General features: G+C 35.5%; 1 protein-coding gene across 1 annotated transcript in view; it reads left to right on the forward strand.

Annotated features, from left to right (window-relative positions):
- The window catches only part of MAP4K3 (mitogen-activated protein kinase kinase kinase kinase 3), a 194,868-nt gene that overhangs the window by 116,738 nt on the left and 53,005 nt on the right, over positions 1–25,125 (forward strand). The window contains 8 exon segments of the mRNA XM_017892944.1: positions 2,657–2,788; positions 2,967–2,986; positions 2,989–3,028; positions 3,114–3,184; positions 3,286–3,407; positions 12,272–12,350; positions 17,902–17,960; positions 19,407–19,469. Coding sequence (XP_017748433.1) covers positions 2,657–2,788; positions 2,967–2,986; positions 2,989–3,028; positions 3,114–3,184; positions 3,286–3,407; positions 12,272–12,350; positions 17,902–17,960; positions 19,407–19,469 — 586 coding nt within the window.

Below are 25,125 nucleotides of genomic sequence, written 5' to 3' on the forward strand. Positions count from 1 at the left end.
TTCTTGAAATGACAGTTCTCAAAATTAACACATATGTACCTCAAACATTTTATTTCAATTTAAGACATATATGTACATTTATTCAACAGTCTTGATATAGAATCAAGGCCTTTTCTTTGAGTAGATCACTTACTAGAGTTGCATTTTAGTAATGCAAACCACACACACCCCAATGCATCAACTACATTTCTTAGTCAGGTTTATTGAGGTATAAATTTACCCTTATTAGATATACAGTTGTACAAATTCATACAGTTGTATGAATGTTGAGAAACGTGTATGCTGGTGGTAAGAAACCACCAGAACACACTGACACTATCCAAAGAATTTTTTATTTTTTTTATTTTGCCTCTTTTTAGTAAATGCTCTCCTTCCATCCGTAGCATCTGGGAACCCCGATCTGATATCTGTCTCTATATTTGTGCCTTTTCCTTGAGTGGCATACAAATGGCATCATATAAGCCGTAGCCTTCCCAGTTTTCTGCCATTGTCATGTTCTTATGTAACGTACCAGTTTTTTTGGCTCATCTTTAGAAGTTTGCCTTTCTAAAAGCAAAGTCTTTCTAACGTATTCACTAATTTTTGTTTGTTTTTGTTTTTGTTTTTTGAGATGGGGTCTCACTCTGTCACCCAGGCTGGAGTGCAGTGGTGTGATCTCAGCTCACTGCAACCTCTGCCTCCCAGGCTCAAGCGATCCTCCCACCTCAGCCTCCCAAGTAGCTAGGACCACAGGCATGCGCTACCACGCCCAGCTAATTTTTGCATTTTTGGTAGAGACAGGGTTTTGCCATGTTGCCCAGGCTGGTCTCAAACTCTGAGCTCAAATGATCCGCCTTCCTCGGCCTCCCAAGTGCTAGGATTACAGGCGTGAGCCAGTGCTCCCAGCTAGCTCACTAACTTTTAAACCTTCATTATAACTATGTGTTTACAATAGCAAGTGTAACTGGAATAAACAGTTTCAGAGATGAACCCAGTTGACTGTGATAAGCACACAACTTAGCTGGCTGGAGTAGACATGTACTAAGTGGAATATTTCCCTTGTATTTTCATAGAGGAAGGGAGAGCATCAGCTAATGTGGTGAGCTAGTAAGGCAAGTTAAGAGCATATCACTTGTATGCATTTCTCACTCCACTAGGGCATTTCTACCAGCTACTTCGAATCTAGTCTTCATAAAAGTAATAACTGACAATTTGAAATTCACTTTTCTTACAGTAATTTAAATTTTCATAAGATCTGTTTCAGATTTAGAAGATTTCAAGACCAGGGGTTTGAAAGTTAGAAGGTTTTTTGTTTTTAACTTTACTGACTTACTTGACCTTCCTGAAATCATACCAGGAAGATAAATGTATATTTGTAAGATTATCTAGACTGCTCTTTAGGTATGGAAGAGTTGAGATGTTTATTTCAATTAGTTGCTTTTTTAAAATGTTTAGAATTTTGAAATTTTTTATATCTTGAAAATGAATATTTAATCAAATTCAAATTTATGTAAGTATACAGTAGAATAAGACTGTACATAGCAAAGTAAAGAGAAACAGAAAAAATTACCTGAATTTGGGTAACTTTTCTCCAAACTAAATATGATTTTTAAAGAGTAGACAACTCATTTTTGTAACTTTTCCCACTTCTATATAATCGAACTGAAAAAATGCCAAATAAGTTTTTAGTAAATATGAATTAAATACTAAATATGAAGATTCTTGGTGCCCAAAGCAATAGTTTTGGTGAAGTAAAAACAGAGATTGCCAGGTTGCAGTTTTTTGATAAAAGGAAGTAGAGCTATAGATTGTTTATTACAAATATTATTTATTGAATTTTGCATGTACAGAGAGATTGGGAGTATGAATGAGTTTTGGACATGTTACTCTATGAAAACTGTACAATTTTATAAACCATTTTAGTAGCTGGTATAAGGAAGTAACAATGGAATCACCAGTAGGGGACTGAAGTGGAGGGTCTTCTTGAAAAAAATTTATAAACAAAGGTGTAATTGACTCACAGTTTTGCATGGCTGGGGAGGCCTCAGAAAACTTGCAATCATGGAGTAAGGCAGAGGGGAAGCAGGCACCTTCTTCACAAGGTGACCGGAGAGAGCACGCAGGGGAAACTATCACTTTTAAAACCATCAGACCTTGTGAGAACCCTCTCGCTATCATGAGAAAAGCATAGGGGAAACTGACCCAATGATCCAATCACCTCCTACCAGGTCCCTCCCTCAACACATGGGGATTACAGTTTGAGATGAGATTTTGGGTGGGGACACAGAGCCAAACCATATCATTCTGTCCCTGCCCAAATCTCATGTCCTTTTTACATGTCAAAACCAGTTATGCCTTCCCAACAGTCCCCCAAAGTCTTAACTCATTCCAGCATTAACCCAAAAGTCCAAATCCAAAGTCTCATCTGAGGCAAGGCAAGTCCCTTCCACCTATGAGCCTGTAAAATCAAAAGCAAGTTACTAATGAAGTGGAAGGTCTTATGAGATGTCAAGATCTTGGAAAAGGTGGACCTTTTAAGTACTGCATATTTGTTTTTCAAAAATCAAGGCCTAAATGGGCCTTAATTTAGATAGTGATAATTCCTTGTGCCTCTGGGTGGGAGTATAAAGGAAAACATGTAACAGAAGGTTTTTATTTTCTGGAATATTTATTTCAGGATGGCTCCAGAAGTTGCAGCTGTTGAGAGGAAGGGGGGTTACAATCAACTCTGTGATCTCTGGGCAGTGGGAATCACTGCCATAGAACTTGCAGAGCTTCAGCCTCCTATGTTTGACTTACACCCAATGAGGTCAGTGCATCATCATTGAAGAATCCCATGCTTAAGGTTTTTTTCCCCTTGGTATGTGAACAAGTAATTTTCTTAGTCTTGTTTTACCTTATTTGGGGGAATAAATAGTAGTAGAATTTGTGTAATAGATTAAAATGTGAAATATTAAAATACTGTGTCATGATTTGTTGATTTTCAGGGCATTATTTCTAATGACAAAAGCAATTTTCAGCCTCCTAAACTAAAGGATAAAATGAAGTGGTAAGTATTTTTGTTATTTACTTTTATGGTAAGATGAGCAAAAAATGAATTGGAATGTAAAAGTCTAATTTTCTGAATTTCTTAGGTCAAATAGTTTTCATCATTTTGTGAAAATGGCACTTACCAAAAATCCGAAAAAAAGACCTACTGCTGAAAATTATTACAGGTATTATTTTGCCCTGAAATATATATATATATATTTCGAAAGATAAAATGTCATTCAATCAGATTTATAGTAAGTGTTTTGCATTGCATTTAATTTTTATAGCATCCTTTTGTAACACAACATTTGACACGGTCTTTGGCAATTGAGCTGTTGGATAAAGTAAATAATCCAGATCATTCCACTTACCATGATTTCGATGATGATGATCCTGAGGTAAGACTTGTTTTTACCAACTGGCATATATAACATGTATGTGTGTATGTATATATGTATGTCTATATGTATGTCTCAAAATCCCTTTTTTTTTTAAATTTTGGGGACTAGTTTAAAAAAGCTCTTGAGGGAACAATTAATTCTTTGTCTTTGCCTTTCGTGGAAAGTCAAATGCTAGGTTTTTCTTACTCACTAATTATAGGTGACTATAGTATGAAAATGGCAAAGGCAAATCATTTAATCCACTTGTTGAAATCATTGTAGTTATTTCAAAATAGGCATTTTCGATGAAGTTGCCAAATAAATCATTCACTGTAAAAGGGAAAGCAAATGGGAAGTGCCTAAACAAGACGTTCGAATATTCAAAATTTCCCCTTAGTTTGCTTCTCAAAAAGAATCCTCAGTTTGGCATGGTGGCTCATGTCTGTAATCCCATCACTTTGGGAGGCTGAAGCAAGAGGGTTACTTGAGGCCAGGAGTTTGAACCCTGTCTGGACAACATAGCAAGACCCCATTGCTATCTTTAAAAAAAAAAATTCTTATAGGTTAGTAGGAAGTATAGGCTTGACTTTGCTGGTGACTAAAACTCAGTTAATCACCATGGAAATGTTTTAAAATGAGCCTGTATAGTTGTTAATAAAATAATTCTAATATGACAGAAGCATTGATGTTAATGGAAGCTTCACTTCTGTTTGCATGTGTAACATTCCTAGCACTGCTAATAGTTGTGGCAATCAAGATAAGTTCAGTATATGTGACATGGCAGAATTCTGTTATTGGGTCTGTAACAGAAGGTGGATAGCCTTTAACTCTACTGGCTTTATGGGAGGCCGTTAAATATGTTGTAAATTTCATTGATGACTGAAGGTGAAGTGTTTAGAAAGATGGTCACAGATTGTCTGTCCCAGCTTTCCGTCTTCTGATAGATAAGCTATTTGTCCTTTTGTTTAAAGGTCTGGAAAGGAGTATGGAGCATAAAAATGTAAGAAATGTAAAGTGTAATTTTACATGTAAAGTGTAAATTTACATTGTAACCTTATAATTATACTATAAAGAAGTTTTTTTGTTTTGGCTTTTGTTTTTTTGAGACGAGTCTTACTCTGTTGCTCAGGCTGGAGTGCAATGGCACCCTCTCAGCTCACTGCAGCCTCCGCCTCCTGGGTTCAAACAGTTCTCCTGCCTCAGCCTCTGAGTAGCTGGGATTACAGGAGTATACCACCATGCCCAGCTAATTTTTGTATTTTTAGTAGAGATGGAGTTTCACCATGTTGGCCAGGCTGGTCTCAAACTCCTAACCTTGTGATCTGCCCACCTCGGCCTCCCAAATGCTGGGATTACAGGCATGAGCCACTGCACCTGGCCTAAAGAAGCTTTTTGGTGTTGATTTGCTTAATTTTATTTTTAAGAAAGTCAAGTTTTATAAACTCTTCTAGTCTTATTTAGTATAAAGGCAGTCCTTGATGTGCATGGTAGTATGGTACTGTAAAAATGGCTACATAAGCTAAAATTCTGCAAAGTAATCTTAGTAATCATTGGGAAAAATTATAATTGTTTCGTGACCTTTAAAATTTTTTGTTAAAGCATAAACTCTGTTACTGTCAGTTACAATTATAAAAATGTGAAAAAATGGTAAAACTATTATTTACAGTGTGCTATAAATACTAGAATCGTTGAGAATTAACATGTTTCATTTCTTTGTTAATTTTTTTTTTTTACTTATCTAGCAATCTGCTTATTGAGTAGTTTGCCTTCTTATCATTTGTCTGTGACACAGAGCAAGTATCTTTTCTGTGCCTTGGCAAACTGTCATATTCCTTTCTAATTTTCTTTCTAATCATGATGTGCATCTGTTATTTACATGGTAATTTGTGAACTGAAAAGCTACCCATAAAGTTTATACTTTGTGCAATTACAATTAATATACAATGGTAACTGTTATTTGAACCATGTTGTAGGGAACTAGTGTTATTTAACTAAATGATGATAACTGAAATTGGTGCATAACAGAACTGTGAAACAAGGACTGCCTATATCCTTTTCAGTGCACTAAATGCTACATGATTGTGTCTTACCTCACCCTATGTACCTGTCATGTCTTTTTAAAAATGTATTCCAAGAACAGAAATAATAAACCAATTAGAGAAACAATCTGTGGAATGAAGATTCTTCTAAAACTTTCTCAAATAGCAGGGAAAGAAACTCATCTTTCTTATCCAGACATTGTTTTGGTAATAATTATAAATTGTTATAAATCTCTATGGTAAGTAGGTAAAATAAAGGAATTTAATTATTCCAGGGGTAGGATGTAAGAAATTCATAACCTTTTTATTTGCAAATAATTTGTCATTGTAATTGCTAAGTGCAGTGTTGTCATTCAAAATATGAGTGTATCTAAGTATTTTAGCACTTACTGTGAAACTAAAACTATTGTATGCATACTCTTAAAAATAAGGGTGGGCTCAGTGGCTTATGCCTGTAATCCCAGCACTCTGGGAAACCAAGGCAGGCAGATCACCTGAGGTCAGGAGTTTGGAACCAGCTTAGCTAACATGGTGAAACCCGTCTCTACTAAAAATACAAAAATTAGCCGGGCATGGTGGCTCACGCCTGTAATCCCATCTACTCGGGAGGCTGTGGCAGGCGAATTGCTTGAACCTAGGAGGCAGAGGTTATAGTGAACCAAGATCATGCCGCTGCATATATATACACACACACACACACATACCACATCTAAGTCTTAGTTTAAGTTTTTTGTAGGTTCTTCTCTGTGGAAGAAAGTTTGACTTTTTAATGTTGAGTTCCTGTGTAGTTTCTATTTTAGAAGTAATTACACAGTGGTGTAATTCTAATTTTGATTTTTATTCAGTTTTCGTCTCCTATATGTAAGCCCACTTACTATGTACAGCATTATAAGGTTTAATACTTTTATTAATCTGTTATGCTAATAAATTAATAATTTATGCTGTTTAAACTGGGAAGGTAAAACTGTTCTCAGAAATAATCATGGGTTTCATCCATGTTCATTAATAGCAGTCTGTGTGAGCAACCTGCATGTTACCTGTTTTTGTTTGGTTATGCTACTATATATTAGATCAAAAGTCTAGGGGTTTTCCTAACTCTATGGCTAGCTGGCTGAATGCCCTGCCACTTAATTTTAAGTCTCAGTATCCTCATCTATGGAATGAAGAATAATGCTTGTTTCACGAGCTTAAGGATATAATGCTAAGGTGCATCAAAACACTTTGTAAACTAAAAAGCAGGTTGCACATATAAAATTTAAATACCTAATTTTTGAAATTACTTTTGCTACTGTTTCACTATCACAAGTGTTTAATATTTCAGTCTTTTAAATTTGTGTATTTTTTCCCTGAGGTGTACCTACACTGTGAATAGTTAAGAGTCTTGTTCTTGATTTGCCTTATTGAATCTAAGACCTAGAGCTTAATGTTTATGGATTATGTTTCCACAAAGATAGATCTAAGAGTGTATCTCCTTCAAAGGTAATACAGTAGCTTCAAAGGTAGCATTTCAACCACAGAGGAAGCTATTGGGTATTGCAATAATTACATGAAATAGATGCTGGTTGAGAGACCTTAGTGTGAGTATGGAGCTGCAAAAGTTTTTTGAATAAGACCTCTTTTACTTCCAAAGGTTATAGTAATGCCCATGAATTTAATATTAAGTAGAACTCATCTCCATCTACCCACCTTCAGAATATTCCTGTGTGAAATTGGCAGTGCACATAGAATGGTTTTAATAAAGTAAAAAGAGAGAAAATAGAGGACTACTCCTCCCAGAAAAAATCGTTAACCCATTTATGCCTGGTGTTCCGTTATTGGAACTAGGCCTGTGGGAGTTATTTATATCCTTCTGCTCAAGGCCATCGTCAAGGTTTGATTTTTCACACACAGAAAAATTTGCAACCTCAGGTATAAATGGGTTAATGCCTTTAGCATTATTTCACTTTATTTATGTCTTATCCTTTTGATATAAGAAGTTGACACAGATTTTTTAAATTGTAGTCTTCTTCTCTGCAATAGGGAAGGCTACTTGCAACTTGTAAACAGCTACTAAATTATTGAAATACTTAATTTTTGACTATTTACGTTCAACTTGATGAACATTCACTGGGGACCTGCTGTAGATAAAACATTGTTTCCTAATCTTGAGAAGTTCACCATTTCAGGATAAGAAAAAACAGCCAGCTTTTGTTAGGGAAGTCAGAGCAGATATCACAAAGGAAGTGGCATTGCTAGAAAGGAGTTTGCCAATAGGAAGATGCCAGAAAGACCAAAGTTTAAAAAATAAAAATAATGGTCAAAGAATTGGGGACTTTTAAAAACTCATCAAGACATTTAAAAAATGATAGCCACCCCCCATATCTAAGTGTTTGAATACACTAGCTTTCATAAATTTTAGAAATGGTAAAATATGGTCTTTAGCCTTAAGTAAGATTCATATAAAAATGAATGCAATCAAGAGAAGGTGGTTACATATGGATTAAGAGCACATCAGGTATGTGAGTGTTTGTTATTTCCTTTTTTCAGGTTCTCATCTACTAAATAGTAGATTAGTGGATTCTTCTTACATTAAATAATAGTTTACCATATGACATTTATATAGTAGAAATATTTAGACTCTTTATTTTGAATTTTAAGAGATGTTTGACAAGCTAAATATTACTTGAATCTGTACTATCATTAACAGTTACCTTTCTTTAAAAACATTGAAAATACAATTGTCCCTTGATGTACACAAGGGATTGGTTCCAGTGCTCTCAAGTATGCCAAAATCTGTGCATACCCAAATCCCACAGTCAGCCCTGCAAAACCCACATATACGAAATGTTGGTCCACCGTATACATGGGTTTTGTATCCCCAAGTAATCTGCATAGAAGTGGACTTCTGAAGTTCAAACTTTTGTTGTTCAAGGATAAACTGTACATGGAGTGAAGAAACAATAAGATTTTACTTTTCATGTTTCTTAAAATTCCTAGCAATTTTAAGGGAGAAAACTGGGGTAAGGAGGTTCTTTGTAGTTGTGGTTTGAAAAAAAAAGTATGTAATTGAGTGTATATACTTGAAAAAGATGAGAAGACCTAAAAGTAAATTTGACAGCATTAAACAAGTATTGATATTTGCTTGTAGGAATTCTTGATCTGAGCATTGTTGACATTTTGAGCCAGACAATCCTTTGTTTTGGGAGGGCTGCCCTATGCATTCTAGAATGTTTAGCGGCATTTCTGGACTCTTCCCGTTAGTTGACAGTTAACACCATTTAATCCCAAGTGTGACAACAAAAAAATGAACCCGGATATTGCCAAATGTCTCCTCAGGGACAAAATTGCCCCTGGTCAAAAACCACTGGCTTATGTTACCTAGGATTTATCATATTGTCTATGTCTTCCCTTCCTGTACGAACTTGACATTCTCATCTAACTCCCATTGCCTGTTATTTGTATTTATGTTATTTGGTGGTACAATAATCATAGAACTTTAAGATGATAAAAGTTGAATAAGTATGAAATGGTTTATAAGGGCAGAGTTTTGTTTAAGAAGTAATAAAAATAATTGTAATCACATGGCATGTAAAGCATTGTTTAAAAAAATAGACACCATGCATCATTGTGAATGGCTTGTTTCTTTAAATGCCATTATTAGAAAGATTATTTTCATCATTGCTTCTCTAAATACCGTGTATTAGTTACTATAAGCCCATTATCGCAGGTGTCTGTGATTAGTAGGTATTACATTTGTAGAGAAAAATGAGAGTATTTATGTTTAGAAATTAAAGACAATTTTAATTTTAAAATCTTACCATTTTTAATAGTGATCTTGAAAAAATAATTTATTGAGTTTCTTTTTCTATTAACTTTTAGTTTCATGGTACATGTGCAGGTTGGTTCTGTAGATAAATGGTGTGTCACGGGGGACTGATGTACGTATTCTTTTGTCACCCAGGTAATAAGCCTAGTACCCAATAGGTAGTTTTTTATCCTCACCCTTCTCCCAACCTCAAGTAGGCCCCTGTGTCTATTGTTCCCTTCTTTGTATCCATGTATACTCAATGTTTAGCTCCCACTTGTCAGTGAGAACATGTGGAATTTGGTTTTCTGTTCCTGTGTTAGTTCACTTAGTATAATGGCCTCCAGCTCCATCCTTGTTGCTGCAGAGGGCACTGTCTCGTTCTTTTTCATGGCTGCATATCTGTACCACATTTTCTTTATTCAGTCTACTGTTGTTGGGCATTTAGTTTGATTCTATATCTTTGCTCTTGTGTTTTGCTGTTGTGAGTAGTACTGCGATGAACATAACGTGCATGTTTTTATGGTAAAACGATTTATATTCCTTTGGGTGTGTATTCGGTAATGGCATTGCTTGCATGAATGGTTGTTCTAAGTGCTTTGAGAAATCCCCAAACTGCTTTCCACAGTAACTGAACTGCATTCCCACCAGCAGTGTATAACCATTTCCTTTTCCCTGCTACCTGGTCATAGTCTGTTATTTTTTGACTTTAATAATAATCATTCTGGCTAGTATGAGATGGTGTCTCATTGTGGTTTTGATTTGCATGTCTCCAGTGATTAGTGATGTTCAATCATTTTTTTCATATTCTTGATGGCTGCGTATATGTCTTCTTTTGAAAAGTGTCTGTCGTGTCCTTTGCCCACTTTTTAATGGAGTTATTTGTTTTTTGCTTGTTAATTTAAGACTTTTACAGATTCAGGATATTAGATCTCGGTCAAATGCATAGTTTGCAAAAATTTTCTCCTATTCTGTGGGTTGTCTGTTTACTCTGTTGATAATTTCTTTTGCTGTGCCGAAGCTGTTTAGTTTAATTAGATCCCATTTGTCAATTTTTGGTTTTGTGACAATTGCTTTTGGTGTCTTTATCATGAAATCTTTGCTCATATCTGTGTCTGGAATGGTATTTCCTAGGTTTTCTTCAAGATCCTTTATAGTTTTAGATTTTACATTTAAGTCTTAGTCCATCTTGAGTTGATTTTTGTATATTGTATAAGGAAGGGGTCCAGTTTCAGTCTTCTGTATATGGCTAACCAGTTATCCTAGCACCATTTATTGAACGGGGCATTCTTTCCCCATTGCCTCTTTTTTGTCAGGTTTGTCAAAGATCAGATGGTTGTAGATGTATGGCTTTATTTCTAGGCTCTCTGTTCTGTTCCATTGGTCTATGTGTCTATTTTTATACCAGTACCATTCTCTCTTGGTTCTGTAGCCTTGTGGTATAGTTTGAAATCAGGTAATGTGATGCCTCTAGCATTGTTCTTTTTTTTAGGATTGTTTTGGCTATTTGGGCGCTTTCTTAGTTCCATGTGAATTTTACAATAGAAGTTTCTATAAATTTTAATTTTTGAGAACGCATCTACATGGCCTTTGTCTAATTAAATGATGCTAAAGAATATCCTTTTAGAAGGCCAACTTTTTAAGTTCAGATGAGCCATTTTAGAATCAGTTCTGCTTATTTGAAATTCTAGTAAATGTAATACCATTTTAGAGATGTTAAAGCATACTCTTTCATTATTAGAAACAAAACAAATTATTTAGCATTTCAGAAGATGGTGCCTAACAATTGCCTACTTTAATTTCAGTGTGGGCATCTTTCATTCCCTGGCCTCATTTAACAAAATCTTGTGGCAATCTCTTTCTTTTTCTTTACATGAATTTCATTTTCAAAAGAAATTTTTGAAAAAATACTATTTTCATATCCAGCCATCTGATTTGGTACATCTGAAGGGAAAATAATCAGTCAAGTCTCCAGTTCACCTCTGTTCTAAAGGATGAAATGTGACCTCTGTGTACCTGGATAGCCTTTCTTATAATCGTTTGACTTCTTGAGTTAGTTACCAGTTTTGTTCCTGACATGCTAGAGATTCAGTTTTCAAAGGGTTTCTCTAAGTCATATTTTTTCAGCTTTTCTTTTCTAATGTTAGAGCCCTTGAAAAATCTCATATTGGACATTCAGGTTGTAAGTTTTCCAGTATTCCTTTGCAATCACATTCAATTAGTTAGGGTCTGTAAATAATTTCAAGGTGTGAATCTTCTTTGCAAATTAAAGGCAAATAATTGAGTATTGGTATGTTTCCTACTTGTGGAAATTATAATGGTACATCTATAACCAAAAGAAACTGTGATGGAGTGGAAAGCATTTTTTTAATGAAAAAAATAAATAAAGCTTCTGAAAAACATAAAATACTATATGTTCACCTAAACATAAGTTACGTAATTTTTGCAGTCTTAGTTAAATTGATTATAATTCAAATAGTGCCAAAAGTGAAACACAAACTAATATCCTACGTCATGTATAAATGTCTGTGTGTGGTTTTTAAATATTATTTCAAAAAAATCCATAAATTGAAAAATAAACCTTAAAAGCCTTCTAAGCTCAACCATCATTAAATGATAGATGCCAATGATAATGTTTACACTGTTGTATTTCCTTTCCCTTCAGAATTTCTTGATGTCAGAATAGATCCAGAATACTCAAGTGTACTTGATTCATCCTTGTAGAATGGATCTAGACAAGTCTGGTGTTGCATATACAAATAAGCAGAATGTGTTACTAATTGTGTTTAATTTCATATGTATTTAGCCAAAGAAGTGCCCTTTCTAGTACAAATAATAATTTATGTTGTGGATAATAAAAATATTTTTTCACCTTCATAGTTTGAGCTGCTATTGTGGTTTGCTCTTTAAAAAAAAGAAAAAAAAATTGCAAAGTGCTGTTTTGCTTTTGTTTTTACTTAAAATGAAGTTTGTTTTTTTTTCCTGTTTGGGTAATTTTGTGGAACAAACTATAACTTGATTATCAAATGCTGCATATCATTGATTTTGTTCTTTTCTAGCCTCTTGTTGCTGTACCACATAGAATTCACTCAACAAGTAGAAATGTGAGAGAAGAAAAAACACGCTCAGAGATAAACTGTAAGTATATACTATACACAGTTTATGATTTAATGATAGAAAATAAGATTTTAAGTTATAATTTAGTTACAGTTATTTTTGTTTTATTTCCTTCTGAATAGTTTTTCTTACTAAACATTGTTAAAGGTAAAGTTTAATTAGGGCAGTAAGAATTTCATTTTCCTTATTCTTGTGGAATTTTGGTGGCAGGGTAGGATGTTTTTGTTGTTACTGTTGGGGAGGAGAAGTTAATTCCTGAAATATGCAGGATAGAAGTAATAAGGGAGTGCTGTAAACTCCTATGTGCAGGTAACTCACCTGGAGAGCTTGTTAAATGCAGTTTCAGATTCAGTAGACCTGGGATGGGATCTGAGGTTCTACTAACAAGCTCCCACGTCATTCATGCACTCATGATCCAAGGGTAACTAACAGAGAAGTAGAGGTCCGCAAACTGCCCTAGCATCTGAGCAACCTGGAAACTTTTAAAAAGGAATTATCAGGCAACACTTCTCCATAGAGTCCAATTCAATAGGTCTTGGATTGGCCCAGAAACCTTTTAAAATAGGCCTCCAGTTATTTCTTATGGGCAACCAAGTTATGGGCCCACTAAGACAAGCCATTCATTCACATGGGATCCAATACTGTCAGCTCATCAGTGATAAACTGCCAATAGGAATCCCTCGAACAATAGTGCCTTAACTTTTTTATTCCTTAGAAGCATTTATTCTCTGAGTTATGCGCTAGTGATACCTGGAAAGTGTGGTGGCTTATATAAAAGCTTTTATATACATATATATAAAACAAGCTTTTAATATACAAGAAGTAATTATGAAATATCTTTATCATTTCTTTAATATACAAAAAGTAATTAGAGGCCAGGTACAGTGGCTTATGCTTGTAATCCCGGCACTTTGGGAGGCCAAGGCGGGCAGATCACTTGAGGCCAGGAGTTCAAGACAAGCATGGCCAACTTGGCGAAACCCCGTCTCTATGTAAGCTACCAAAATTAGCCAGGCATGGTGATGTGCACCTGTAATCCCAGCTACTTGGGTGGCTGAGGTATGTATGAGAATCGCTTGAGCCTGGGAGGCCGAGTTTGCGGTGAGCCGAGATCCTGCCACTGCACTGCAGCCTGGGCAAAGAGCAAGATTCTGTCTGGGGGGGAAAAAAAAGTAATTAGAGATTTCTTGCAGTTGATTTAGAAAACTTTATGTATTCAGTACTGTTGAAAATGTAATTTAAAGTCCTCTCTATCTTGTTATCTGATTTTATTAAAAAATTACATTGTCAGTCCCTTTATAGCATAGTATTTCTGAATCACTCTGTGGTAACATATCAGTGATTCTCAACTTCTAAGTGAATATGCATGTGTATGTTATTTCAAACTAGATGTCTAGGCTGGGCACAGGGACTCACGCCTATAATCCCAGTACTTTTGGGAGGCCGAGGCAGGTGGATCACTTGAGGTCAGGAGTTGGAGACCAGCCTGACCAACATGGTAAAATCCTGTGTCTACTAAAAATACAAAAATTAGCGGGGCCTGTTGGTATGTGCCTGTAGTCCCAGCTACTCGGGAGGCTGAGGCAGGAGACTCGCTTAAACCTGGGAAGCAGAGGGTTGCAGTGAGCCGAGATCCTGCCACTGCACTCCAGCCTTGGCGACAGTGTCTCAATTTAAAAAAAAAAAGAAAGAAAAAAAAGAACATCATAGGAGAACTCATGGACACAAAGGGGAACAACAGACACTGGGGCCTACTTGAGGGTGAAGGGTTAGGAGGAGGGAGAAGATCAGAAAAAGTATATTGGGTACTAGGCTTAGTACCTGGGTGACGAAATAATCTGTACAATAAACCCTCATGATACAAGCTTTTTACCTATACAACAAACCTGCACGTGTACCCCTGAACCTAAAATAAAAGTTTAAAAAATAAACATAAAAAAGAGCATCATAAACAGTGCTGCAGACTGGGATGATTGACCAATAGTTATTTGAAGAGTAACTGGAAGATTCTGTGGCAGAAGTTTGTCATAACTTTAGGGAATTTGAAGAGAGCAGAAGAGTGATACCAGTGTAAGGTTTGAATGTCCATAGGGACTTTGCTCCCTCTCTGCAAATGCATTCTCCACACAGAGTTCAAGTACAGTGGGAGTTATACAGTCTGGTGGGAGAAATGGGCATGTTCACAGGTGACAGTAACACAAGGCAGATAGATGCACAAGACTGTCTTCATGTAATTTTGTTACAGACTTAATTTTGGAATTTGAAGACAAGTATAGGTGAAAGCTGTTCAATAGGCTTTTATCAAGATGAAGTATATGTTACAGTTTTGATACCTTACTAAAAGTTATGTTGTAATCTTTGATGTGTGATCAATTGTGAACAGTTATGATGGACTCATTCTTAACCTACTTACCAGATCTAAGGGCCAAAATTTAATATCTGAGCCATTAACAGCTTAAAAGCATATACATACCCACACATAATTGGAGATATTACAGGGCTGTTTCTCAACCATTTTTTTCCTTATGCCTCCTGTTGCTAAATATTCAAATCCCATTGTCTTCTTTCATTGATATTAACGTTCACAATACATTTACATACAAAGTTGAAATAAAACCATTAGAAAAGTGATTATGCTTTGAAATCTCACTCTTTTCCTCACCTTGGTTGCGAAGTTTTGGTTTTGGCTGAAACTCTTACTAGTTGAAATGTAATATATTGTGGCTGTTCGTTTTCTTTTTATTGTTATATTTTTTCCTCTGCTTTTATCTCAGGAGACTTGAGGGTTTTACCCAGGTTATAAGATCAGATAATGATAATGAGCTATAGAAATAAAAGGTAAAGGTGGCCGGGCGCGGTGGCTCAAGCCTGTAATCCCAGCACTTTGGGAGGCTGAGACGGGCGGATCACGAGGTCAGGAGATCGAGACCATCCTGGCTAACACGGTGAAACCCCGTCTCTACTAAAATACAAAAAAACTAGCCGGGCGAGGTGGCGGGCGCCTGTAGTCCCAGCTACTCAGGAGGCTGAGGCAGGAGAATGGCGTAAACCCGGGAGGCGGAGCTTGCAGTGAGCTGAGATCGGGCCACTGCACTCCAGCCCGGGCAACAGAGAAAGACTCCGTCTCAAAAAAAAAAAAGAAAGAAATAAAAGGTAAAGGTACTGAAACATTCAATACATTAGAACAGCAAATAAAAAGAAAAGACGAATCTAGTACAGTTAATCTATGTCTACTCTGGCTAGTTTATACTTTAGCTACAGTGGTTGTTTTTGGTTGTGTAGCAAACCCAAAATTTAGTAGTTTAAAACAATAAACATTTTTTAAATCAACTCTCATATATTTTAAATCCTATAAGACAGTATTATTGTCATTAACCATGGTCAGTATTCATTTGTATTTGTCTGTATGTTTACCAATTTTTTGCTCTTCATTCAATACTGTATTTCTGTACCACCACTTATGGATCTCTTTTGATTAAATAATTCCTTTTAGTATTTCTTTGAGTATAAGTCTGAAGGTGTTGAATTTTCTCACTTTTGTATATCTGCTCATATTAAACAATGAACATTTATTGTCTTTAACAGATTTTGAGAGTCAGGAATCCAGGACAGGTTAGCTGAATAATTCTGGTTCAAGGTCTCATAAAGTTGCACACAGATATCAGCTAGGGCTGGAGTCATCTGAAGGCTTGACTGGACTGGAAGATTTACTTCCAAGCTCATTCATGTAACTATTGGCCAGAGGCTTCACTTCCTTGCCAAGAGGAAGGGCTGCTCACAATGTAACTTCCTCCAGAGCAAGTGATCCAACAGAGAGAGCCCAAGACAGAAACTTTATCTTGGACTTCATATACAGTTACTTCTACTCTGGTCTTTTGGTCACAGCCAACCCTGATCCAATGTGGAAGCGTTGTGAATACCAAGAGGGAGGAGTCACTGGGGACCGTGTTACAGGCTGGCTTCCACAAGTACCCTGTATCAGCTGCTGTCTACCCACCTAAATACTGAGTTAAGATTGTCTCAGCCAGGCACGATTACAGCCAGACACCTGTAATCCCAGCACTTTCGGAGGCCAAGGTGGGCAGATCACCTGAGGTCAGGAGTTCCAGACCAGCCTGGCCAACATGGTGAAACCCTGTCTCTGCTAAAAATACAAAAAATTAGCCTGGTGTAGTGGCTCACACCTGTAGTCCCAGCTACTCAGGAGGTTGAGGCACAAGAACCACTTGAACCCAGGAGGTGGAGGTTGCAGTGAGCCGAGATTGTGCCATTGCACTCCGGCCTGGGTGACAAAAAGAGACTCCGTCTCAAAGAACAAAACGAAACAAAAAAAGATTGTCTCTGTTTTATGCCTGGTCACAACAAAGTAGCAAGTTAGATCCTGATTGTACACACATATAATTTTGTTAATCATCTTCTTTTATTACTGTGGAAAAGGCCTAGAATTAACAAATTAGGCTTTAGCAGTTAATAAAGCAGACTTTATTGGGCTTTTTTCAGCTAACGTACAAATGGCCATCAGGTGCATGAAAATATGTTCATCATCACTAATTGTAAAGATAATACAAATCAAAAAAGAAAAACCCCAATGAGATATCATTTCACTAGTTTAAATGGCTGTTGTTAAAAAGCCAAAAAATAACACATGCTGGTGAAAATGCAGAGAAAAGGGAACTCTTATATACTTTTGATGGATATGTAAATTAGTACAGCCACTATGGTAGACAGTATGGAGGTTCCTCAAAAACTAAAAATAGAACTACCATATGATTCAGAACCACTGGATTATGCATCCAAAAGAAAGGATATCGGTATATGTAAGAGATGCCTACACTCCCAAGTTTATTGCAGCATTATCACAATACCTAGGATAAAGAAACAACCTATATGTCCATCAACGGATGAATATATTTATATTCATACATTCAGGAAATGTATATATACACAACAGAATATTATTCAGTCGTAAAAAAGAATGAAATCCTGTCATTTGCAACAACATGGATGGAACTGGAGGACATTAATATTAAGTGACTAGGCATAGAAAGACAAATATCTCACGTTCTCATTCATATGTGGTAGCTAAAAAAGTTGATCTCATGGAGGTAGAGTAGAATGATGGTTACCAGAGGCAGGAATGGGTAAGAGATAGGTGGATGAAAAGAGGTTGTTTCATAGGTACAAAAATAAAGTTAAATAGAAGGAATGCATTCTAGTGTTCGGTAGCAGAGTAGGGAAATTATAATTAACAAACATTTATTGTATACTTCAAAATAGTTAGAAGATTTGGAGTGTTCCCTAACACAAAGAAATGATAAATGTTTGATGTGATGGATATCCTAATTACCCTGTTTTGTTCATTACACACTGTCCACATGTATCAAAGTATCACATGCACCACCATGAATATTTACACTTATTAGTATCAGTTTTAAAATTGAAAACAAAATCTTTGGAGATCAGTGTGTGGTTGATGGTAGCATTAAATGTCTTTTAGCATGGAATAACTTTTAAATTATTGTCATTAAGAATATAAAAACATCCTGGTTTTACTTTTTTTTTTCTTTTTTAGTTGGCCAAGTGAAATTTGATCCACCCTTAAGAAAGGAGACAGAACCACATCATGAACTTGTAAGTAGCGTAGCCTTAGAATGTTAACACTGAAAATAAATGTTTTAATTTGTCTCTGTGATGTATTAGTACTGACCAAAAAAGCTAGTCGTTAATATTTTCAAAAACATTTAAGGTCCCAGTCTGGTCAACATAGTAAGACCCTCTCTCTACAAAAAAATTTTAAAACTTAGTTTACATGGCGGTGTGTACTTGTAGTCCTAGCTACTTGGAAGGCTAGGGCAGGAGGATCCCTTGAGCCCAGGAATTCAAGGTTACAGTGAGCTGTGATCGCACCACTGTACTCTAGCCTAGGCAAAAGTGTGAGACCTTGTCTTTAAAAACATAAAATAAAATTTTAAAAAAACTTGTGGGAAACAAAAAGGTAAGTAATTCTCAAATTCATAATAAATAAATCTGTGTTGCTGAATATTTTCAAAATTATTTTAGGAGAAACTTACTAGTTTTACCATTCTCTGATTAAATGTTTTTAATGTTAGCTTTTAATTTATTTTTTATTTTTTATTTTTTCTGTTTTTGAGGGGCTTTTTAAAATATGTATCTTTAGGATAAATGCCATGGTTTCCAAACATTAGAGTAGTGTCATATCTGTATAGAGGACTAAAACCTAGGGAGATGACGCATACATAGTAAATGCAGTTTGTCATTCATTTAAGGCTTGCTATAACTTTATGAATATACTTTGCATGATTCTTTTGTTGTCTTATATACTCCTTTCCAGATAAATGATAATATATTAGATTCAGTCATAAAAGCAAAATACTTTGCAGCTATTTGAGATGTTAATATTCTATAGAACAATAAAAAATGAGACATTGGAAAATACAAAATTCTAAATAAATTATTTTGCCAGAGTTCCATATGATGTCTGTTTCATTTTTTTTATTTGCTAGTTAATAAGAGAAAAAGTAACTTAATAAGTACTAAGGATTGAAGTAGGAGCTTTCTTATTCAGTTTAACGCTTATTTTAGCTCTCTTGACTGAAGCATACAAAGGGAGTCATTAGTCTTTACCTTATAGTTACTCTAATTCAATGTACCAGTGTGGAGGAATAGAATGTTAAAGAAAAAGTCTTAAAATGATCATATTGTAATACCAAAGCCTAACATTTATGAAGAGGGGTGGAGAAAATTAAGAAAAAGTAGTCATGATATTTATAAATGCTAATTATGTTTTGTTAAGGCAGTTTGAGTTTATTTTTTGTTTCCCTTTGTAAGTTGGCATTGCCTGTATTTAAATTCTGTACTAATTTAGTAACTGCATTTTAGAGCAAAATTGTTGCAATGTTGCTTTTTTAGAAGCTGCCTAATACAGTTTGATTTTCCATTTGCCTTAATAAAATTATATTAGCAGGACTTACTTCGTTTGTGAAAGTTTCCCTTTGTGAATTTGTGGCTTTTAGTCTAAGCATAAATAACTTGGGTTTCTTGGTCTCTGCTAAACAGCCCGACAGTGATGGTTTTTTGGACAGTTCAGAAGAAATATACTACACTGCAAGATCTAATCTGGTATTTCTCATCTTCTGATTTTCTTTGTCAGCATTGTTTTAGTCTTAATTGTTTTCTTTTAAGATCAAACATTTTGTCCAGTTAAAGCATTGTTTTATAAGTTGCTATCATTTAGCAAACTTCCATATATTAAGAATTGTGGCAATTTTTTCCCATAACAAGTTACATATGTATATCTACCTATTCAAATATAATGCTGTAGTGATAAATAAACATGCTTGTCTTTTTTATGAAAAATGTTAATGTTTAATTTTCTCATTCGTATATTCAGGTTTTTTTTTTTTTTAAAGAAATGACATTTCCCTGTAAAAGTGTCCAGTTTAATGATGTAACTTGTTTTAATGAACTAGGAACCACCCATCCACATATATATATAAACTATTTATATGTTATATGGTACATATATTCATATGTATTACATATATAATATATATTCATATATCATATGGCACACACATATATTATTCATATAATATATGGTACATATTTAATTTGTAAAAATAATTTGCTCCTACATTAACAATGAAATCATTCTCAGATGAAGTTTTAATTTTTCAGCATTACTATCATGTCTGGTTTCCTTAGGACAAAATTTAGATTATAAAGCATTCCTGAAGTTATAAATACTGTCTTACCATTACATAAGAAAAAATGAGAAATCAATGCGATTAAATATTACATAAATAATAGTTGTTATTAAGTAAATAGTTCTTTCTGCTACTGTGGTTGGCGAGAGCCCCAAGTTACCCACATATTTACTCCCAGATTCTACTTCTGACTTTTAAATGGAGTTTTCTTCTCTTTCCTTCCTCTTTACCTTAGTAACATACATCTTTCAGTTTGGGTTGGCTTAAATGATTCTTTATGTAAATTTTTTAATCTAGGACCTCTGACATTTGTAAAATATAAAAGAGATTTTAGACATAATTTCCCTTCTTTAGGGAGGTTGCTGTCCTATTGGACAGAATGTACTTAAACATTCAAACTCTTACCCATGCAACAAAATACATAATGGCTTGCCAAAATTTTGCCAAGTGGCAAGTGTTGGTGAGGGGAAGCTAACATACAGTAAGTATTGTAGAGATGAGAGAAGGAGAAGAGCTTTGGGGCCCATGTGGCTTATCTGGCTTCTGGGAGGGACTAAGACTAATGTCAGTATTGTGTAGGAACATTGTCGATTCTTCAGGAAGAAAAGGGACAGATGCTGGCTCTGTTTCACAGGAATTGGAAACAATTGCCGGCACAGACCACAGGTTTGAGAGATGTCAGGCGGACAGCTGAGATTTTGGAATTACACTAACCTGGGATTCCTTTTTTAAAAAGTAGATTTAAATTATCAAAGAGGAAGTGGTAGATGAAGCCACGAAATTACATATGTTCCCCATTGTTACATCTGAAAAAAGAGTGTGAAAAACTGGTTACCATAGTGGATGATGCCTATGTTGAACATTCAGGTAGAACCAACATTGGAGGTAGGAAAGAAGCAGTTGAAAAGCTAGGAGAGCCAGTAAACGCACTGTCTCAAAAAAAAAGAAGGGATGTGTTCAATGGCCTAAAGAGACAAAATGTGTGAGAATTAAGTATTAACCCATAGGGCCAAGTGAGATAGAATGTCTGAAGAAAACACAATCGGTGATTGCTGGATTGAAAATGTCTTCAGAATTAGACATCTAGGGTAGAATGACAATTAGTGAAATTTATTGCAGAAATAAAGACAACACAATCAACATTTTGAATTGATTTTAGTTTTTATTAATATCCTCCATGTAGAAAAGATAACAACAAAACTGGAAACATAATACTTTAAAATTACAGAAACTCGACCGAGCACGGTGGCTCACGCCTGTAATCCCAGCACTTTGGGAGGCTGAGGCGGGCAGATCACGAGGTCAAGAGATCGAGACCGTCCTGGCCAACATGGTCAAACCTTGTCTCTACTAAAAATACAAAAAATTAGCTGGGCGTGGTGGCATGTGCCTGTAGTCCCAGCTACTTGGGAGACTGAGGCAGGAGAATTCGCTTGAACCTGGGAGGTGGAAGTTGCAGTGAGCCAGGACTGCGCCACTGCACTCCAGACTGGCAACAGAGTGAGACTCCATCTTTAAAAAAAAAAAAAAAAAAATTACAAATACTCTTTTCTCTGCCACATGTGGAACTAGCCTAGTAACTTGAATAAGTTACCATATTATGGCTTTGTTCCCTGTAACTGCTCCCACCTTTATCCCTGCTCCCTGCCCTGTAATCAGGAGTTTCTTGTGGTACGGGGGAGCAGTTGACGGGGTCTTGTGACAATGGAGGGATTTAGGGACTGTTAGGATAGTTCTGGCAGAAGAGGATGAATGAAATATCTGTCAGAGTATACAACTTATAAAATCAACCTTAAAGCTCACTCCCAATGGTAACAAAAGCTAACATTTATCTGCAGGTTTTTATATACCAGGCATTATTCTAAGCATTTTAAATGTGTTAGTATTCTTGTTTTACAAATGAGGTGATTTAAAGTGCAAAGAAGCTGAAATTCGTTACTCTTTAACTAAGAATAGCAGAACTGGGATTCCTAAGCAGCCTGACTCAGGAATTCAAAACTAAAGCACTGTGCTGTATTGCCTCTACCCAACATCATCAGTATATGTTTTTAAAGTAAAAACATACTGGGCCCCCCACCTTTTAAAAATAAATATATATGTCCGACTGTTATGTTTTGTTTTGTTTTGGTTTTTTATTGTGGTAAAATACACATTACAAAATTTACCGTTTTAATGCTTATGTCTACAGTCCAGTGGCATTAAGTACATTCACATTGTTACACAGCTGCCACTGCTCTCCATCTTCAGAATGATTTCATTTTCCCAAACTAAAACTCTATACTCATGAAACAATAACTCCCCATTCCTTTTTCCCTCCAGCCCTCGGCAGTGAACACTCTTGTTTTCTGACTATGAATTTGACTTCTCTAGTTATCTTGTATAAGTGAAATCATAGCATATTTGTTCTTTTGTGACTGGCTCACTACTTAGCATAATTTCATAATATCCTCAGGGTTCCTCCGTGTTGCAGCATGTGTCAGAATTTCCTTTTTAAGGCTGAATAATACTCCATTGCATGTAAATACCATGTTCTGTTTATACATTCATCTATTGATGGACAGTGAGCTGCTTCTACCTTTTGGCTATTGTGAATAATGCTGTTATAAACATGGATATACAAATATCTGTTTGAGTCCCTGCTTTCAACTCTTTTGATATGTAACTAGAAATGGACTTGTAGTTCTATCTTTAATTTTTTGAGAAAGTGCCATACTATTTTCCACAGCAGCTGCAACATTTTTACATTTCCACCAGCAATGCACATGACTTGTAATTTCTCCACCTCCTCATCAACACTTGCTATTATCTTCTGTTTTGTTTTGTTTTTAACTTTTGATAATAGCTATCCTAATGGGTATGAAGTAGCCACAGTTATTTCTGTGTTCTAATGTTATCAATTCTAAAATCTTGGCACTATGAACAAGACTTCTTCTCTTACAAATGCTTGTGGCTGACCACTAAAAGCCTGAGGAATCCAAAATGTCTGGCCCTCATCTTAGCTGGCAATTGGCACCAAGGTAAAAACCCTAATTCCTTTGGGACCAGAAGGAACATTTACCCCTTTAAAGACCTTGCTGCCTAAACATTCCATATTACCCGTGATTTCTGGTTGTTTTAAATGCCAACTGTACTTATTTTATGATTTTGTAAATGAATTTAGAATATTGTATTTCAACTTTTGTGCTATCCAAAAGTGCTCTTGTAAAACAAACAAACAAACAAACAAAAAAATCAGGTAATTAATATACGAAGCCAGAAGAATAGGGCTTGATTTTTTAGAATTGACAGTATGAGAATTTTGAAAGATGCCTGAATTTAAAACAAAAACTCACTATAAATTAATTAAAAGAGTTTTGCCCATAACCATAAAAATTGGTTTGTCTGATCGGCAAAATGCTGTCTTCAGATTAAAAGGTTATATTACACATCCATCTTAACTGATGCTATTTTTTTCTAATTTGCATAGTTTTACTGGCTATTTAAGCCCATATACCAATAAAAAAAAAATAGAAAGTTAATTCTGTATAAAAGACTATGTTGACCCGGCGCGGTAGCTCATGCCTATAATCCCAGCACTTTGGGAGGCCGAGGCGGGCGGATCACTTGAGGTCAGGAGTTTGAGACCAGCCTGGCCAGCATGGCAAAACCCCGTCTCTACTGAAAATACAAAAATTAGCTGGCCATGGTGTGCATGTCTGTAATTCCAGCTACTTGAAAGGCTGAGGCAGAAGAATTTCTTGAACCCAGAAGGCAGAGGTTGCAGGGAGCTGAGATCGCGCCTCTGCACTCCAGCTTGGGCGACAAAGCAAGACTCCATCTCAAAAACAAACAAAAATCCAAAGAACACTATGTTAATGGCTGTGGAGGGGAATAAATAAATAGTAACATAATCATTGCTCTGAAGAAGTATATAGTATACTTCACCTTGCCAGTATTCATTTCCGAGCCTGCAGTACAAAAGTCATGTTACTCAATTTTCAGGCTCCTTAATCTGCTTTTGTTAGTCAGAATCCTAACTTGATCAGTTAGCATTCTGACTCTACTTGCTTTTCTGACTTTTTAAAAAATAAAAAATATTTGAATTATCCTGGATCCATCCCCTCTGTATTTCTATAAATCATCTACTGCATTACAAGGTATCTCACTAACAACCTTATTTGTGCCATAATTTTCTCATTTTTGATGGGAAAATATTTCTCCTGTTCTCTCTTTTTCTTGATCAAGATATATTGCTCAAGTATTTTTTTCTTTTGTGTTTTTGTAGTGAACTGTATCAATTCTATTGACTTCCTGCTGCTTTCTCATCAGGTATAGACTTAAATCTCCCAAGGGGATTTTTTTTAAAACTACAATAAGATGTTTTTTGGTCATATGCTTTTCCTTTTCCAGTGCTCCATGTTATATCCTTTGTTCATTTTCAGTTTTCTCACACAAAATAATCTCCCGTTCATTAAAATGAACTATTGAAATTAGGACTTTGCAACCTAAAAAGATATTTTAATTGGGCGAGGATAACGATCTTGAACTTTTAATCTGTACTAGGTTATTGCATGTTTTCAGCACTTGTTACTTATTTGACTCTACTGTGTAAACATTGTCATTCACTAACAAGTTGATGCCTGATTAGCGCTACTAACTTTTTTTATGCTGGCATACTCAAGTGTTTCTTGTTTAGCTTATAAAGAATGGCCATAGGATACCATCATCTTGGGATAGTTTGAGTGCCTTTCCAAGCATTATTTTGGTAGCGTTTTTCTGATATGGAATAACTTCCAAATCCTTTTTGAAAAGCGTTTTAGATCAGTCTTTCTTGGACTGCCCCAAAGACATATAATTAACTACTAACTTTGCCCTGGTTTCACTTTTGTTCCTTTCCTTTTTATTTCTTCTCATTTTCCTTATCTGATTTTCTGTCTGAATTCCTGTCAGATAATAGGTGCTTGGTAAACAACGGTTGTATTAAATGAGATTAGAAACGTTTTAGAAGGATTTAAATATTTTACTTATGGTATTCCTGGCACATTGTTTTAGTTCCATGGTTGCTATAACATAGTTTAGGGAGAAGAAAT

The sequence above is a fragment of the Rhinopithecus bieti genome, unplaced genomic scaffold, assembly GCF_001698545.2.
Source record: "Rhinopithecus bieti isolate Rb0 unplaced genomic scaffold, ASM169854v2 scaffold_22439, whole genome shotgun sequence".
NCBI classification, from domain to species: Eukaryota; Metazoa; Chordata; class Mammalia; order Primates; family Cercopithecidae; genus Rhinopithecus; species Rhinopithecus bieti.